This window comes from Emys orbicularis, chromosome 8, assembly GCF_028017835.1.
Source record: "Emys orbicularis isolate rEmyOrb1 chromosome 8, rEmyOrb1.hap1, whole genome shotgun sequence".
In the NCBI taxonomy this organism is placed as follows: domain Eukaryota; kingdom Metazoa; phylum Chordata; order Testudines; family Emydidae; genus Emys; species Emys orbicularis.
In genome coordinates, this window is record NC_088690.1 from 106,757,959 (window position 1) to 106,778,077 (window position 20,119).

Consider the following 20,119-nt stretch of genomic DNA (forward strand, 5'->3'; position numbering starts at 1 on the left):
ACTCAGATCAAATCAGGCACTGAATGATATGGATTCCAATGTGTACCTAGTAAATATTATGAGATTATTTTAAAGAGATATTAACAGTCTGATAAGGTGTTTCTGTGCATTTAAAACCTAACTACTTTTCTGATATTTTCATTCTTTGCTATTGGTTCTTAAACCTCTTGAACTCTGGGAAACCTTATAAATGTTTTCCAATCTCCCCCCCCCCGCCAAGTTTTAATCAACATATTTTTGCCTGCTATTTCTCTCTCCCCTAAATATCCTGCTGGCCTTGATATGGTGGCTCTTGATCAGTCCAGGTTTTTTGGTATTTCCAGGGGTTGAACAGCAGTTACAAACTGATAAGACAATAATGCACAAGTATGAGTAATTTATAAAGTTGAGCTTGAAAGAGGAAGTCCTTGTATCCACACCAGAGACCTTTTCCTCCCCCCAAAATACATGTGAATTAGTCCAAAACGGAGCATTCCAAAGGGACAAACCTGAGTAGTTCTGAGGGAGCTGCTCTAACTCACATTAGCTTACTATGGTCTCCTAGAAACCTTATACCAGCAGGGGATAACTGGGTGCAGTGTGCTCCGGCCCTGTTCCTCCTCCTGCACAGGGTGCTGCAGGAAAGGAGGCACAGAAGTCAGCTCTGTGGCAGCAAAGGACACCCCCATGCTGGCAGAATTTCCAGCAAGTGACTTTTAATTAGTTTTGTTTTCCTTAGAATGCCTGAGCCAATCAGCCTCTGCATGTGGGTATGTAAACAGTGACCGGATTCTGCTGTACAACGTGACCTCTTTGGGTGGCAGCAAGCCTCACAGCTTTGGTTGAGAGATTCAGGCTAGTGGGGCTCAGGTTAGCACTCTAAAAACAGCATTCGAAGCTGCGGTTCGGGCTGGAGTTCAGGCTCCGAAGCCCTAGGCTCCAGGCTGAGCTGCAACTTCAAAGCACTGTACTGTTGACCTGGGCTGGGAGGCTTGCTGCCACAGGCTGTATAGACATACCCTTTATGCCATTCCAGAAAGAGGGAAGTAGGCCTAAACGTCCCCCACAAAATAGCCCCATTATAGGGAGATTCTTTGGCTGGTGTAATTGTTCCCTACCATTCCCTAGTAAAGGGAGGTTGGGTGGAATGCATTATACTCCAAAGAATGTTGCTCCAGCATAACAGTCCATAGATGGTTGGTACAAGCCATCTCAATTTATAGTAGCACCAGAATAAGGCAGGCACAGATATGGCTAGTCATCTTTGTCACCCTCTCCATTCCTGCACCTAGCACAAAGGAAAATTAAGAAGCTGGCCCAAAACGTGTATGTACTGTATTTTACTTATCAATTTGGCATTCAACCTTATAATAATATATTTTTAAAATGTGCTGTGTTGCTTTTGTTCTTCCTTTCCTTCCTCTCTTTTCGCTCTTCTGTTTCTCAGTATCCGTCCCCCCTCTCCCTCTGTCCACTCTTTCTTTCCCTGCCTCTGGTGTCTCCCTCCTTCCCCTCTTCCTGACTCATTTTCTATTCCCATCTTCCTTTCTCCTTTTCTTTTCCAATCTGATTTCCCCAAACTCCTCTCTCCTCGTTTCTAAAACCATCTCCTTAGCTTCTCCTTTCTTTCTTTCCACACCACTCATTACACCGACAACTCGCTACCTCCTCATCACCCCATCCCCACTCTGGTCTCCCTCCTTTTTCCTAGCCTCAATGCTGCGATGGAAAAGTGAAGTGGAATCTGAGTGGAAAAGTTATTTAAGAGATCTGTCTTTTGTTAGTGTCTTTGACGCATTTGTTTCATTACTTGTATTAAAAAATTATATAATAAGATAATACAATAGAAAAATTTTAAATAAATGCTCAAGTCTAAAAATGATGTCACCCTGTGTTGAGGGAGGCTGGGTAGAAATGGAGGCTATCTTATGTCCTCTTAGCACAAAGTTCCAGCAGCCATGTTTACAGGCTCAGAGTGTTGAAAACATTTCAGCTTCTGGAGCACAGAGGTGGCTGTGTAAGAGACATTGCCTTTAACTACAATACGCACAAGTAATACTATGTTGTTCATATTAGTCATTTTCATATTTAATTAAAGAGGAGAATTTTACTGAATGTACTTGAATCTGCCACAAAACTCAACACCTATGTGCACCAGAAAACTAGAGTCTTGCCACAGAATTTAGGTCCAACTTGCTACGGAGCACACAGGGCTTTGCTTATATTGTACATTGGGCCACACCAGATTTCATTGTACCAATGCATAAGAGTGTCAGACCAGGACTTTAAACAGGAGAGCACAATTCTAGCAGCTAGCAAAAGGAAATGCTACGTTCACAATGGGCTATAAGAAGTAAACTACATTGGTGTCACAAGTCATTGAAACCCACTGTCCAATGATTACAACTTCCTGAAAAGACAGAGGCCAACTCTTTCATTTGGTGCCTCTTGGTCAACATACAGCTCTATCCATTTTTCTAAACATTCTCTTGCAAGACATTTCTTCATGTCTGGCTTATTGACTGTACTGTTTTTATTGCTTTATTACTGATTACAAATATGGTACGAAAATTAGAAGGTGGAGTGGCAGGGAAAAGAGAGTGGAAAGGGAGAGATTAAGATCCTATAAAGGTATTTATTAGTACACCCAGTTCCTTACCTGTTCATATCAAACAAGGCTAGAAAAGCCTATTAGCTAAAGAATTCTGTTCACTGCTTTTGTAATTTAATACATATTTTTGAACATACTAAGTAAAGTATGTGCAATCTTGTTAGTGATATGAGGGGGAAAATGCAAGCAAAACTGCACCCTAATAATATTACTATGCCATGGACATACCATTCTTTGTAATGCTTTCTTTTTTCAGAGGTCAGTAAATTTTTTTTGTTACTACATGTAGCTGATTAATATGGGATCAATCTTTTACTATAACAATGTTCCACCAGGAAAAAATTAAATATGAGCCAATCAAGATGCTTAAGTGATCTGAGAGATGCAAAAGCAAGATTTAAAGATAAGGTCAGAAGGGACCATTATGGTCATTTAGGCTTGGTCTACACTTACCCCCCAAGTCGAAGTAAGGTACGCAAATTCAGCTACGTGAATAACGTAGCTGAATTCGACATACCTTACTTCGAACTTACCGCGGTTCAGACGCGGTCCACACGCGGCAGGCAGGCTCCCCCGTCGACTCCACGGTACTCCTCTCGTCTAGCTGGAGTACCGCAGTCGACGGCGAGTGCTTCCTGGTTCGATTTATCGCGTCCACACCAGACGCGATAAATCAAACCCGGAACTTCGATTGCCAGCCGTCGAACTACCGCGGTAGTGTAGACATACCCTTAGTCTGACCTCCAAAGATAATCACTTAATTGCAGGGAATCTTAATTGTGTTTGGCTGATCAGCAGGCAAATTTTATACTCTATTTATATACAAAATATTCCCAGGCAAAAAATTAGAAACATTCAGTCTAATTTTTGTATCTATTATTACATCTATATTACTGTAGCTGAAAAGGGTAATGAAACATTCTTTCAGATTGCTTTGTGTATTTGACAGCAGTTTCATAGTATCATTTGTGTGGATTTAAGGTTTTCATATAGCTCCAGGGAAGAAAAATGTTTAAAAATAGAAGCTAGGGTTGCAAGACAACAAAAATTTGTAGGGGGACCAAGGGTAGGTGAGGTAAACTAATATTTTTTTTAAGTTGATATGATTCTAATTAAAAGAGTCACTACCAAATGTCCATAATACATTATATTTTACTCTCCATTGTTGAATGTTGTCTTAGAAGCTCGGAAATAAATTTTTCCATGCTCATTTTTTCTTCTGCCATCTGGTAAACATGAGTTATCTTTTTGTTAGTGCCTCAGAGGCCAACATGGTAACCGATGATTTACTTCGGTCTGTGCACTAGGATTTTATGCTGACCTGTAGCTGTTTTAACACTTTAGAAGCTATTTTGAGGGAGTTTCACTCAGTGTGTGCATGCGTGTGCAGTGTTCTGCTGAAAAGGAGGGTAAGTTTCTGGCAGGGATGCAGAACTAGTTTGGGACTCCTTAAAGAGGCAGTCCAAACTGGTGAAAGACAGTTCAGCTTGTCTGGTCTTTCTTCTGCCTACTACTATAATCCTTGATACACACAGTTAGGCTGGGATCCAGAAGTAGGAAAACATGCATTATGAGAGATCATCAATCTGGGAGGAACTGGCATGGAGCCAGCAGAAGCTCTATCAGGCTTTTGGGGCACGATACTCTAAGCCTGCTTTATTGTTTGGGGATGGGAAGGACTAAGGAGGCTGGGAAGGACTTAGTTCGAGATGCAGAGCAAAGTTGAGGGAAAGCAATCTATTTTACTTTGTTCTGGTCCCTCCAACTAAGTCAAATTTACTTTTCTTTAGGGCTCTAAGTGTTAATATCAGCAGGAATAGTTCTGGGAATTGAACCTGCACAGTATCAAACAACTGCCATCCACTTCATTCATTGTATCCCTTCTGCAGCAAGATGAAATACATTATTGATTCGTTAGTTGCTTAAGGTGAATAATAATGTGGATACCTTTTTATTTCTCTCTGGGACCAAAGCAGATTTAGGAAATTTATAGACAATTTATCACCATTTAAGAGGTCAGGTGTTAAGCCTAAATTGGTTGATATTCATTTTAATATATTAGCACTTATTTAAATTTACAGACCCTATATTTTGAAACCCAATAAATAAAACCAAGTTCTTCTCAGAATTAGGTGTACTCCTTATTCCCTTCAGGTGCCCTTTACATTCCATGTGTTGAAGTCTGTTGGTTTTCAAGACTAGAAACAAGTCTCAGAAAAGCACACCTCAAATAAAATCCCTGCTTCTACAGTGAAATAAGAGAACACATTTCATGGACAGATCATCTGACACCATTTGGCTCTCAGTATTAAGCCATAATCTAATTATTGCAAACTGATATAAAAGAAAGCTGAAAATACTTGTACTCAAAAACTCTGATGACTTTAGATCAAGGTAATTACACATGAAAAATTGTTAGAACACAAACTTTCTAGGATAATGGCATCCACGTGAAGATGCGCATGAATCACTCAAACAACAGCTAAACAAAGGTTTTAATGACAGGAGGGAAAGAAGTGGGAGAGTCTGGAGTCTCTAGATAATCTTCTCTAACCTGGACCCACAATTAGTGTTACTATGATGTAATTGAAGGTTCTTGAACTACACTCTGGAATTACGGAGAATCAAATAGTCTCTGAAATTTCTATCCAGCAGCTAATAATAATTTGTAGGGCCCTTGAGGACAGAATATTGTTGCATAAGAGTACATAAAAACTAGTGCATTTTTAAAAGTATAATTCAAATTTGGGTAAAAAATTTAGACTTTGTAAAAAACAAACCTTTACAACATCAAAGACCAAGAAAAATGCTCCCAAGTGGTGTTTTTTTAAACACCACATTTCAATGGAAATAGTTTCTAAACAAACATGTCTCTGCAGTGTTTGTTACCCAAGCACTGCAGCACTGAAAACCTAAAAAATGAGACATTTCATTGATTTTCATTGTCCAAGACACACACAAAAAAGCAAGTAAATGAAGAATACAGGGAAAGTGAATTGATTTATAAAATCTTCCTGCCCCAGTAAACAAAGGCATTAACAGAATCATCCATGGTAAAGACATTTTTATTTACTATATACAATTATAATTTGAGATTGTTTCTTTAATATCTTATAATAGCAAAAATTCATTATGCATTAGAAGAAAAAATTTCCAGCTATCTAGGACAGCTTGCAGGAGGATTTAGAAGACTGATAATGAGCTGCAATATGCCCCTCAGGGACATGGGACTGATGCCTGGTTCCGACACTGTGACTTAGTTGTTTCTTAGTGTATCATGCATATAGCTATTTATATACCAAACATAGGCCAAGTTGCTGGATCTTGGCTGCATGTATGCATAGTAATGTACATATTTCTCTTTTGGAGGGGGGAAGAGGAGAAGAAAAATGTGTTATAAAATGAAAGGGAAAGATATCCTTGGTAACAGTCAAAGCTACCACAAATTATTAGATAATTCTTCCAAAAATATTCACCACGCACAAAAAGCAGTTCAACTGAAAATCTGCTACAGAGATAATGTCACATAGCTCTAAATCGAGATTTTTGGGATGGAAGGGAAATGAGAAGACTGAGGCAAGAGCACAAGGATAGAGTTTGGTTGCTACACTTTAAGTGCCAGTACTGGATAGCCGAAACGATTTTCTTAAATAGTCCTTGATGTCAACACAAAGGTGGAGATGGGGGATGGCAGCATTTCTAGTAACTGGGAAATGCTTGAGCAAGCTGGAATTGCTTAGACCTCTGGTTCTCACCTTTTGGTCTCAGGACAGCCTATCACAACCCAAATACCCAAAACACAAAATACCTTTAGTAAAAGAAACATCTGGCTTACTAAATATTTCTTACCCACATAATATACACACTTATATAATAAGTACTAAGTAAGTATACCAGGAGTACCATAATGGCAGGTCCTGCAGCTTCTGTCCCACAGTGCTGTCTGGGCTCAGCTCCATGCTCTGGGAGTTGTGATCTCTGGGGTTGCAGTGCTGCTCATGTTTGGTGGAGGCCAGGCAGGTCAAATTTGTGAGAGTGGTGTTGTATCCCGGTGCATGCTGTCACTGAGCCACTCAAATTTGGCCTGTCTGGCCCCTCATCATCATGACGGAGAGGTGGCTGGGCCAAATCTAAGCAGTGCTGTGACCCTGTACTTCATGTTGCAACACCCGGAGCAGAGAGCCGAGCCCAGCCAGCCTCCTGGGACTGGAGCCACAGAATGCAGGGTGGGCTCTGCAACCCCTGCCAGACCCCCTTACCTCATTGGGCAGAATCTCTCCCGCCCTACCCCACAGGTCTCCCATCTAACCCTTTGACACATTCTGGCAGCATAATTTTGGGTTGGGACCCACAGGCATAGCAGGATACCAGGTTGCAGTATCCACTGTGTGGAATTTTGCATCTATACTTTAGTTTACTATAATTAATGCAAGTACTGGGTCTGCCCAATCTTCAATCCTTAAAGCTCTCTCTGTCTCACTCACTCTCTCCCAATTTTGTGCCTTTTTCATGGTCTTCACTTCCCTTAAAAATCACTTCCTACTTCCCATAGGCCAATCACCTGCCATTCCTCTAGACTCTCTTCTTCTTGCATAGTCTCCATTGTCAATAACTCTGCCAGCTCCCACCTTCTCACCTAATTGTATTGTATTAACCTTATTTAGATGGCATGCTCCTAGGACAAGGGATCTGTCTAAACTAGGTATGTGTAAAATATTATGCACACCTATGTTGGTATATAACAGGAAAGAGCAAATGCTAGATAAAATGAAACAAAGGGATGTAAACAAGAATCAGCATAAACATTTCTTAGGAATAAATCCATTAAAAAGGGAAGAGAAATTGCTAGCTTACTTGCATGGCAGAATGCGGACAACATCGTTCTGCTTGTAACACTCGATACAGACAGCACAATGATCAAAGTCTGGGTCTGTTTCCTAAAATGAATAGCATGAAAACAAGTCAAGAGTTAAGACTACATTAAAGGCAAAGTAGACATGATTAGTAAACAGGAATTCTACTGTGGCAGTGAGGATCAAATATGCAAAGTGGCTATGAACAGGAAGAGGCAGAAAAGGGTGAAAATATGCCTCACAAAGAAGATAGAACACACACTTTACATGCATATCAAAGTCACCATCTCATTTAAAACTAGTATTTGTGTATATCTTAAATTTAAACTAGAATAAGATAGCTATAATTCATTTGTATAAATAGTACTTTTCATATTGACTCAAAAGATATTTCCACAGGACTTTATTTCAGTTAAGATCTAGTCTACATCATTACTTCATAAAATATAATTTATATAATATAAGCAGATTTTTTTCATCGCTCCCTATAATCAGAGCTAAAAAACTGCTTTATTTCATACTTCAGAAAGTCCAGTGTTTCCTACTCCTCAGACCCAAGAATTACTGATGTCATTCCTATACAGACATGCAGCTCAGGATCACTTGCTGGCTATACTTCGTTATAAAGGTTACTGTTTCTAAATGGATAAAAAATAACTTCACATATTTTAAGTTTCCCTTTGGAGAAAGGCAGATTTCATATAGATAAAGCCATGGCATTGGTGGTATACACTAAAATCTGTGTGCTACACAGACACACAGGCTGTGCTTTCTTCCAAAATCATACAATTCTTTTCAACACTAGCAAAGTACTGAGACAAGGACATCAAAAACCACAGCAAGACAAAATTAACAACTCCACTGTTGGAAACAGGCAGTCAATATTTCATGCAGAGAACCCTGATGGGCTGCACTGATGAATGGCAGATTTATTCCTGTATTCCTTTCAACTACATACACGTCTCCTGCTGCCTGTTCTGCAACCTCCATATCACTTAACAATCTTGCATCTATGTTGTCAGGAAGGCAGCATCTTCCCTTGTAGTATTAATAAATTCTAAATATACACACAGATCAGCAAAGATCTACTGCAGAAGATTCTTGTAACCAAATTGCCTAGAAACAAAAAAGCAAAGGCTTGGGAAAAGCATTTTTCTCATATTTCTCTTCAGAGAAGCAAATTCAGGTGGCTTCTCGTATTTCTGTTGTGTTGGTAGGAAAGACGATGAGAGGGAGTCGGTGGAAGAACCAAAGGGAAACGTTTTTCTTTTTAAAAAGAAAAATCATAATCAGAACACCATTTAATTATAATCAGGTCTGTGCATTTTGCAAAAGGAAAGGGAAAAGCGAGCAAGGCTATAAATAAATGTTACAGCGCTGATAAAGAACTGATGAGTACTTGTAGCTTTTTAATTCACAGTTCATGATCAATTATTCTCTGACAGCCAAATACAGTTCCCCATAGCTCAAGACTTCAGACTCAGGTATTTCAACTCAAATGAAATACCTCTCCCCTAACCCAAGAGACTAATTTATAAAAAGTGAATTCTCACAAGAACTCTTCCTCTTAGCCCCTCTATTTTTATTTTGCACAACATATATGTGCAACATTCCAAGTTTACAGTCTTCCACATAACTAACACTAACCTTGCCTTTCTCTAGTGATGACAATTTATACAGAGTTATTAGGAGCATAGCAAATGAAATGTTGTCATGATGACTCAATACAAAGCCTTCTGCACTCCTGCCTGCAGAAATACTCAGCCAGCTAGCACAGAACAGCACTCACAATCACAGTTACCAGATGGAGCTCAACTAGTCCCTAAGCAAGAGAAATTCTCCTTCGGGGGGAGCAAAGGCTACAGTATACAGAAAAGCTCTAGATGTCACACTGAAATACTGTAGCAAAAGATGAACTCCTCAGCAAGTAAACCAGCATTAAAGATGAGAGGAGAAAGAAAAACAAATCAGATAAAGTGAATTGTTTTTACTACCAAAATAAACCATGAGATTCAAGTATATTTTGCTGAAGTCTTATTACTATACCTTATCACCCTTCTTTACTGTCCTGGTTGTCAATTTGCTGATGGCTTTCTTCGCAGCATCTCCAAGACGACGCTATTAAATTTACAGAGAAAAGAACGCAGGGATTAATGCTTAGAGTCTAACCAATTTTCTTTTAAAATGACTTAGTTTGACTAAATATTAATGCTACAATACTCAGCTATAATTGGCTAATATTCAAAGTACAGAGGATATAGCAACGACAATCCGATAACCTGCACATAAGGTCGGAGAGAAAATTCAACTGCAGACCATGTACATGCAGTCAAGGTAATCATCTACTATGGCAGAAGTCTCATAGGCTGTTCGAGCTGTTTTTTTAAAGCCAGATCTACAAGCCATTAAAACACATACACTGGGATATAAATAGAGGCTCATGTCCTTCCACTAATTCCCACTGTACTCCGCTCTAATTACCTTTTATTCAATGAGCTGTATAATATCACTTGTCCTCTTCCTAAGTTTTCTATTTGGGGTTTCCTTGAGTAGGGAATAAACCTGAAATTACCTCTAAAGGCAGACAATTCACACCTGAGCCTAATATTTATCTCAACACAACATAAAACCAACCAGTATCTACACATGCCAGAAAATAATTTAATGGCCATAAAATCAAAATTCAGTCAATACAGACTATACTTGAATAAAGCTCACATGAATACTGATTCCAAGACAAACCTATTTGGTTGCAAAGGGTCAAGTTGTTTTTAATGGGCATCAGCGTTAGTTGGAAACAGTCATTTCTATGCTTAAAGTGCTGATTCCAACTGCAATGCTCTGATTCAAGCCAATTAAGAATGGCAAGTTGCCAGTTAGTTCACAGATTTCAGGGCCAGGTCACTTTGAGCTGAACAAAGCTCATGTTTCTCCTTGTTTCAATAACCACAATGCCCCACAGAAACAGGATGAGGTTTACATTGATAGAGAGAAACAAAGTTAGTTTATTTTTTCCTTTAAAAACTTCTATAGTCACACATACAATTACTGTGAACATTCTACCGTTACCACTTGTAAGGAAAGATTTTATTTTCAAGCTTTCCTTTACTACTGGGGTTGGGGATGTGTCTTAAGCCACCCCCATGAAAATCCACCCGAATTTGGCCAGTTTATAAACCTTAGAAAAACTGCAGTTTGCACATGCTCCGGAGAGACTTGTTTACAGTTGAATCTTCAGCGAAAGTAGTTGTTAAATATGTACTGAGCATGCTCCTGCCAGGGGTAGGGTCTGAGCAGGACTTTACTGCAGCTATTTCTCCTGGCTGCTGCTCTGACACTGAACAGAGAGAACTCCCCCATTTTCAATGCTCCCCCTTGCTGGAAACCAGGCAGGGAAGAGGAGGAGAAAGTAACCTGACTGGAATGCAGAGGGGTCAGAAATGGTGGGGGTAGGATCTGGGGTGAGGATTGACCCAGAAGGGGCAGGAGGCAGGGTGTGGCAGACAGAAGCACAGGGAGATAGGGGCAGAAGGGTCTGACCTCTAGAGCACACTCCCCTTCAGAACCTGGAAATGAACCCAGGAGTCCTGGGTCTCTACATTACTCTATCAGCAAATAACTATGAAGCCCACTGGCAGAGTGTGTCCCCCATCTTCCTTCTAGTGACTGGTCAATATAGAGGATAACAGCCTATGACTTTGATCAGCTCAAGTGGCAGAGCTTGTGCTGTGAATCTAAAGGTCCAATGCCAACTTTATGACCCATGTTTGGTGTTGGAGATCCATATGGTTCTGCATGATAGAATTTTTTATTTTAACTGGGCATTACACCGAAAAATTACATTAAAGGGACATTAAGATTGCAGAGTCAAGCACTCAAAAGTTAGGAAGTGCCAGAATTAATATTGCCCTGGAAACCTTTGTTCGGTCCCGTTGTGCATGCAACTTTGCATCCTAAATAACTTTCTTTGAATCGATACTTTTTGTATGTAATTATATGTTATGGTATTACTGTGACTAAGCACCCCGTATTCACACCTTACAAACTACTGTAACCTTTGTATAAAATATGCCTTGTATCATTTGACAGTGAACTCACGGATTAATATTCTTGCATGATGTGTGTACACAGTGTGTATTAAGAGTTATGGATATATGCTGAGGTTATAACTAGAATGTGTTTAAACCAGGCATGTCAAGGGGAATTGGTAAACAGGTCTGCCCTGGACAAAGGAATGTGTTTGCTGCTCTACCCAGCCTGGTCATGAGGCAGAGACAAAGAAGGTACGTTTACATATAAGCGTAAACAGGGTTATCACGCTACAAGGAGAGGGTAGATTGGAGGAAACAGAATGATTTGCGTTTTAGCAAATACCAGCTAGGGATGAAAGAGCGTTGAGTTTCCTTCACCACCAGACTCCATGTCACCTTTCTCAGAGCTTGGAAAAAAAACCTTTGAGAGTTGATCCTGAAAAGAATCAATTTCAAAGGGTTACCAGTCTATAAAGAAGTGGGGCTGAACCTCAAGTAATAAATAATCAACTGATTTATAATACAGTAATATTGTACACAAAATGTACAGAGTGAGGCCTTTTCTGAAAGCTAATGACACTGGTGATTAATATTGTGAAATGTATGTATTAACACAATGAGGAAATATTATGCTTTAAAATCTGTGGCCAAATCACGTTCCCTCCCTACAAGGAGAGAAGGCAGCTATGTACCTAACTCCTATGTAAATTAAGCATGGTGAAGTCAAAACAATGGAAGCCCCATTTATATACAGATGGATGGAAAGTCCACAGGAAGGGAAGAAGAACATGAGGCCATCCTATTCTTGAAACAAAGTCATTGCATTTTGGAGGAAAGAAGCAAGGGCAGAAGACATATTTGGCAACCGTCATTGGACAGACAAGAGGCCAGAGCTCTTGCTAGCTGAGAAAGATGGGTCCTTCAACCACGGAAGGGTTTGAAGTCTCTGGAAACTAAATATAGGTGAGAAACCTGCCTACACAAAGATTTTTCACCTAGGAAGACAAAGGAAGCTAGCATCTTGTACTTTTGTAGAAGGTCCTGACAGGGAAAGTCAGCTAGGGCTGGAAAGAATGAATGGTGAGAGAAAACATCTTGAACAAAGCCTGTACCTTACTAGATGAAGTTTTAGACAAGTGTTTTCACTTTTGTGTTCCCTTTCTAACCCTATTCCTTTTACTTGGCATCACTTAACCTATGTGTTTTATTTTTACTATAAACCAACTCAGTGCTGTGTTTTCTGGGTAGGGTGTATTTACCCCTGGTAAGTTAATAAACTCGGATGTGCTTTTGTCTCTTTAAAGGAACAAACAAACCTTATTTTTTCTCTGAACTGTCTAGGAGAGGGCTGGACATTGCAGAGCACACAGTTTTGGGAAACTTCTGGAGTGTGTTGGAGTCACCTTGCCGGTTGTAACCAAGGTTGATGGAAGCCAGAGAGGGGCTGTAGACAGGCTATGGATCAACGCTGTTGAAACAGGGCTGTCTACTGCACAGACACTTTGGATGTGACCTGAAGGCTTGTCGGCTGGTGCCAGGTTGTGAGCTACAACAGTGGGGCATTTCAGGCACCCAGGGTTACAGGGCAGGCAGTGACAACCTCTCACTGATCTGGATTGGACCTTCAAACTGTGTGACAATAACATATAAATATGTGCCTGCGCTGAAAGTTATAATATAAGAGTTCATTTTCTTTTGGAAACGTTAATATTTAATTTGGACACCTACAAAATTAACAGAGCAAGCTTGATCTTTAATAACATTTCACATTTAACTATCTTGTAACTCTAGTAGCTGTTTGGAGATCATATTAAGTTTCAGGGGTTGTATACTTTAGGGGTTTATACTAATGTGAAAATAAACGCTGCACTAGTGGGACTTACTCCAGTTTGAAACCAGTGTAAACGGTACCAGTGCAGAGTATCTACACTTTTGATTTTCACTCATGTACTTACACTGATGCAAAAATTCCTAATGTAGACAAGCCCTCTGATGACCCAATATCCTGTGTGTCCCAGTCTTGCTATTTGTACCTTGGGTAGATGGAATTTTTGCTTTTAGACTCATGACTGATACTAGCTTAAGGAAAAAGACATTAACTGGCAAACTGAATAACCACAAAAGGTGTTTAATGATTTTGGCCTAGTGGAAGTGCACAAGGTTAACTGTAAGGCACCTGTAACATACAGTTCTACCTATTTTTTTTTATTTAAGAAACACAGCATCTGTTTTCAATGATTTCTGTAGAAAGGCTAGTGTGCTTCTACACAGAATAGCTTAAAAACTGCACAGTTCAGAAATTAGCTGTTACTGCATCACTAAAAGCTCTGGCTTCTCCTTTACAATATATCTGAGCACTTCAAACTGAGTTCTAGCTGCTGCCACCTCCTTATTAAACTTTAATAAGCTGAGCTTTTTAAACCACATAAAAATTTCATCAAGTTTCTCCTGACCTTTGAAAAAAATCTAAAGAAAGTAAAAAAGGTCATAAGAGCACTTTCCCCACAGAGCCGCTGTTTTAAAGCATCTGCACTGGGAAGAAGCCTACAGCAATATATGGGATGTAGGGGGAATAATTTGTCACTCAAGGAATATCCATGGAGTACTAATTATATTTAAACTTTTAACATCCAAAGGGACCATGATGAGTACCAATTACAGTGTGGGCACCTAAATATGACGTATCCCAGGAAAGCTTGCAGGGTCTCCATAGGGCCTACCACATCACAACCACTATTACTGGGAACAACTGAGAAGGAAATCTTTAGTCAGATTTCCCTTTTGTCTACACTGGCAAGTGAAAGGCCTGGTCTACACTGGGGGGAGGGGGTGTGTGTGTCAATGTAAGATATGCAACTTCAGCTACGGGAATAGTGTAGCTGAAGTTGACATATATTAGATCGACTTACCTCCCATCCTCACGGCGCGGGATCGATGGCCGCGGCTCCCCCGTTGACTCCGCTTCTGCCGCTCGCCCTGGTGGAGTTCCAGAGTCGACAGGAGTGCGTTCAGGGATCGATCTATTGCGTCTAGACAAGACGCGATATATCGATCCCCAATAGATCGATAGCTACCTGCCAATCCGGCGGGTAGTCTGGATGTACCCAAAGACAAACCTTTTGTCGTTCAGAGATGTTAAAAACACCTCACTCCCCCGTCCCCCCGAAAGAAAAGTTTTGTTGATGACAAGCGGCGGTGTGAACAGCGCTTTGAGCTCTCCTGCCGACAACACTAACGCCACTCGGTGGGCGTGGAAGATTTTTGTCAGCAGGAGAGCTCTTTCCTGCCGACAAACAGCGGCTACTCCGTGCGCCTTTTAGCGGCACGGCTGTGGTGACACTGCCGTGTCCCTAAAAGCTGCGTAGTATAGACAGCCTCACTTTTGAAGCTTTAAAAAGCTTTGCATTTGTTAGGCATTGTTCAAGTAGCATTTAGCAGAGCTGTTAGAGCTTCAAAAGGAGCCATAAGGAGTCCTTTTTTTAACGGAACATATCCAAAGGGGCATCACAGAGCAAGTCACCACAGATGCGCTTTAATGACTCTTGAAAATGATTACTTAAGCAGTGATTATAGCCAAACAAATTTGAGTTTCAAAACAAACTGAGGACCTACAGAGACAGCAATTCTATCCTCAGCGTGGAGAATAATAGAATGTCAAGAAGAATGCACGCAGGATTTGTTGAGGCTTGTTAATCCTTCCCCATAAAAGAAATGGCACAGTATATGTGAACAGAAGCAGGAAGAGAATGAAGAAAAATTAGGCCATTAGGCCCATGTCCATTTAACAAAGCCGTCACTTTCAGAGTCCAATTTATATCTGAGTAAGTGTCATAAGTGACTAAGGAATTTTTTTAAACAGTGGAGCCATATTTAGACAGACAACTAGACACAAAATATTGGTGAAAGAGACAGTAATAGCACAATAAAGTTCGAAGACTGGCTAAGTTGGTTCATGGAGTTTTGTAGTACCAAGAGTCAGAGGCGTTCTGCACAGTTAAATGGCATGAAGTCTACATGAGAATCCTTCTCTGCATTGACATCAGCCAGGTTTAAAATCTTTTCCTTGGTTCTTTAGAATCCCCATCACTATAAGGAAGCCCTAACAGACAGCACAATATAGCGGTTAAAGCACAGGACTGGGAGAGTCAGGAGGTTTGTGTACTACTCCGGGCTTTCCCAAAGGTCACACAAGAAGTTACTGCAAATCACTTAGTTGCTCTGTGCCTCAGTTTCTTAATCTAGAAAATGGGAATATTTATTTAACTCACAGGATTAATTCCTTAGTGTTTGGAGTGCACTTTGACAATCTATACAGAGTACACTGTAGAAGTGTAGTGCATTATGAAGTTAATCAATTCTCAGTCCACTAATTAGGATAGTAAATAAGGGCTACTTTTTCTTTAAAATAATGGTCTGTTTCAGGATCAGCTTTTTGGAACTATAGAAAATCACTGTCAGGTGCTGAGTACAGGACCCAGTGAAGTTAGTAAAAGCTGAAGGGACTCAACTCCCCAGAGGATTGGATATTTAATGACTCATTTCTTGGTCTGAATGTCCTCAGGCAGCTTTCAGAATGTCAAGCCAGACACTGAGCCTACATAATCACATCTCTCAATGACGGGGGCAGTAAATTCTGTTTTTAATTTACCAACTGCCATCATTCTTCAAGTCACTCTGTAGCGGTTAATGTAGAAAATTCTGTCCAGCTGCATCTCTGCCTTCCCACACAAGGGTACTGTACTTTTAAGTCCAGTAGAACTGTGGTCTCAAAACTTTTTCATAAGAAGGATAACGTCTTACAGTGTCTCATGAATTACCGACCATTCTATTTGCAATCTCATAACAGCTCTGTGGCATCACCAGCAATTGCTTACAGGGAAGAATAATATTAGAAAAGCAATGCCGTTTTGCTATTTAAAAAAAAAAAAGCTATTTAGTAGTTGCAAATGAGGAGAGCGCGCTATGTGACTATCAGGCCTGAAATGACCCTACAATAGCTCAGCAGATGACCAGCAATCTTCAGAACCAAGGAACTTCTTGGGAACTTTTATTTCAGTCAAATGTAGCATATGTGTACTAGACCACCACACTAACTTGATGAGTTGCACTGAAATCAGATGAAATTAGCTAGTGCTCTTGGGGAAGTATCAGGTCTTGATTTTCAATTGAACCTCAACTCATTTTCTGCTTAGGCATGTGTAACTGCAGGTGCACATCCTTGTACATGAACACTTGTACATACTGGATGAGAAAAATCCATTCTCTGTATACACAGGTCCTAGTGCACCAGAAGAGCTCAAGCATATATGGAGACTATCTGATGAAAATTAGGCCCTTAGTGTCTTAGATTAGATCACATTTCATCCAACTGCATGACGATGTGATCCCACCTGTCTGTGTTGTGGCCCTGTTCCAGAAGTGCTGGTGTACATAGGGGGCATCAGCAGCTAGAGAGTGTCATGAACAGCATCGGACAGTTCGAGTCTACCATGCCTAGGTACGCCTCCTCCTTCTCCATCATAAGGTATGTCAAGTGCCTTTGGTGGGTCAGAAAACACTGCGGAAACGTCCACCAGCATATCACAGAAGCTCAGCCTGTTTCACGACACAAGGGTGAAAGCTCAATCAAGGAAAATTCTTCAAGAGGCACCTCCTCTATGTTGCTCGCTCTGGTAGCTGGAAGCACACACAGCAAAGTGACTGCTCAGCAGTATGTGTTGGCTAGAGTTACCCTACGTCCGGATTTTCCCGGACATGTCCAGCTTTTTGGTCCTCAAATCCCCGTCCGGGGGGAACTGCCAAAAAGCCGAACATGTCCAGGAAAATACTAGTCCCCTGCTTACCTTAGAGCGGCTCCGGCAGGCTGCGAGCTGCAGGCGGATTCCCCCGCGGCGGCGGCTGCTCCCCCTAGACCCCTCAGCTTTGTGTAGCTGAAGATTCGAGCTGCCCGAGCGCTACCGGCTTCACGGTTTGCTGGGCAGCCCCCAGACCTCCAGACCCTGCGCCCCCGGCCGGGTGTTTCCCCAGCGCAGCCGGAGCCCGGGAGGGGAAGCGCCCAGCTGGGGGTGCAGGGTCTGGAGGCTGCCTGGCAAACCGTGAAGCCGGTAGCGCTCGGGCAGCTCAGCTCTTCAGCTGCGCAGAGCTGAGGTGTCTGGGGGGAGCAGCAGCAGCAGCCGCCGCCGCCACCGGGGAATCCGCCTGCAGCTCCCCCCAGACACCTCAGCTCTGTGCAGCTGCCCGAGCGCTACCAGCTTCACGGTTTGCCGGGCAGCCCCCAGACCTCCAGACCCTGCACCCCCGGCCGGGCGCTTCCCCTCCCGGGCTCCGGCTGTGCTGGGGAAGCGCCCGACTGGGGGCGCAGGGTCTGGAGGTCTGGGGGCTGCCCGGCAAACCATGAAGCCGGTAGCACTCGGGCAGCTGTTTCGCGTGGCTGGGAGGGAGGAGGGGGAATGCGGGGCACTCAGGGGAGGGGGCGGAGTTGGGGCAGGGAAGGAAGGGGCAGGGGCAGGGCCCCGTGGAGTGTCCTCTTTTTAAAAATTTTTAAATATGGTAACCCTAATGTTGGCAGGCTGTTAAAACTTCCTGAAACATGCAGCGTGGGCAGTAAAGTTTTCCACTATGCACCATGGTCAAAGGGCTAGAATGGCCACATTTCAGGAGAGTGTGTGGGAGTCTGGGATATGGTTGGTTTGACTCAGGTCTGCGTGCTGCTGTGTGGATGCCAGACTCCCAGGTTCGAGCCCAGGTTCGAAAATTCTGAACACAGGGTTAATAATTATCATAGATGCTAAGTCCTGGGTTCTTTAACACAGGTCAGCGGATTCCAGTCCCACTAACCCTGGGCTTACAATGCGAAGTAGACATACGCAAAGGGAGATTGTGGAATCCCTATCACTGGAAACTTTTAGGAACAGGTTAGACAAACAACTGTCTGGGATGGTCTAGGTATACTTGGTCCTGTCTCAATGCAGGGGACTAGACTTAATGATCTCTCAAGATCCCTTTCAGTCCTATATTTCTTTCTATGATTCTGAGGCCTATTTAGAGCATGCCAAATATTTTTAATTCTCTTTTTGACTGTGACCACATTATTAGACCATTACTATTGCCACACACTTTCAAGAAGGTGACTCAAATGTAGGGCTGGATGTGAAATGGTGCTGGGGCCTTCTGAGTTAACCACATCCACTGTGATCGAATTGGGAGGTGGGTAGGAGAAGAGAAACTGTCTTTTGCTGGCACACAATTTTTTTGTTGGCCTGCTTGCATGTTGGCAGGACGGATGTGGGGGTCTGCCATATGATTTTGGCAGGGTCCAAGAGTACCTCATTAATAGGGAGGACTGCTCTGGACAAGGCAGAAGAATGTAAGATGTCCAATAGTTTGTGACTCGGTCACCTCCTGTAGTGCCTCTGCCACCCGCTGGGCCAGGTCCTGAAATAGTTTAAAGTCATCTGCCATCGATGGTGGAGGGAACGTCACTGTCTCATCTGGTGATGACAATGAGAAATTAGCCTGAGGGGTAACTTCCTCCTTGGTTTCAGCCTCTTGTTCCTCCCTCGTTAGTTCAGGGGGCTCAGATGCCCTTGATGCAGCAGCTGAAGGAGGTTGTCTCCTCAGTTGCTGATAGGCCACACTAGAGCTGTGGCAGCTTTGTCTTTGAGCCTGTCAGGGAGGGACCAGGTGGTTGGTACCAAGGCTGTCCATACAAGGGAGGCTGTGGATCAGGTGGATGGTATGGTTGTGGTCCATGGTGGAATTGGGCACCATATGGAGAGTGAGAAGAGCAATGGGAGACCAAGTCCTCTTGCTCACTTTCTGACTCAGTGGATGAGAAGGGTAGTGCATGACATGAGGTTGTCGGTGAGACAGGAGCTCTGGGTGAACTCGGTAGCAGGGCCCCAGTACTGACCAGAGGCGAATCCAGCACATCCGACACCAAGAGGTCCATCGCATAGCAGAAGTCTGGTGGTGCCGAAGGCATCGGTAACCAGTGGTGGTTGTCGGTACTGAGATGCCTGCACCAAAGGAGTCAGTAATGTGGACCTGGTAGTATGGTCCGTCCGTGCCTGGCGTGCCACAGGCAGTATGATGTTTATGTCCATACCACAGGTGCCTTCCCCAGGGCGGATTTTCTGTGTTTGTCGCACCAGACAGTACCGATGGTTCCTTGCTTGTGCCCATTGTGTTCTTAGGCAACCCCACATGCTCTGTTGGGGCAGTACCACGAGAGCCCTGGGTACTGTATTTAGAAAGCTTTGGTGCAGTCGGTACAGACAATCGAGCCGGAGATAGTCTTTGCCTCAATCAGGGGTCACTGTGGGGACTCATGGCCCTTTTCCTAGAGGCCATCTCTTTGGGCTCACCTCCCTTAGAAGTAGAGGGTTGTGGTGAGGTTTTCCGCCGTCTGGGGTCCTGGTGCAGCTTGGATGATTGAAGGGCTGCCTCTGTGAGTAGGAGTTTGAGCCTCAGTTCTCCATCCTTTCTCGATCTGGGCTTCAGTTGCTGGCACAATCCACACTTCTGTGGGATGTGCTCCTTTCCCAGGCAGCAGACGCCCTGAGAGTGTCCATCAGTCACTGGAATAGATTCCTTGCACCTGAAACACTTCTTGAAGCCTGGAGAGCAGGAAATACCCTGTCCAA

At 42.5% G+C, this 20,119-nt stretch overlaps 1 protein-coding gene across 2 annotated transcripts in view; it reads right to left on the reverse strand.

Annotated features, from left to right (window-relative positions):
* RNF130 (ring finger protein 130) overlaps window positions 1-20,119 on the reverse strand; it is an 85,470-nt gene that overhangs the window by 23,699 nt on the left and 41,652 nt on the right. For both annotated transcript variants that reach the window (XM_065409067.1, XM_065409066.1), the window contains exons 4-5: window positions 9,490-9,561; window positions 7,445-7,527 (exon numbers count right to left, since the gene is read on the reverse strand). In XM_065409067.1, coding sequence (XP_065265139.1) covers window positions 7,445-7,527; window positions 9,490-9,561 — 155 coding nt within the window. The remainder of the gene's footprint in view (window positions 1-7,444; window positions 7,528-9,489; window positions 9,562-20,119) is intronic.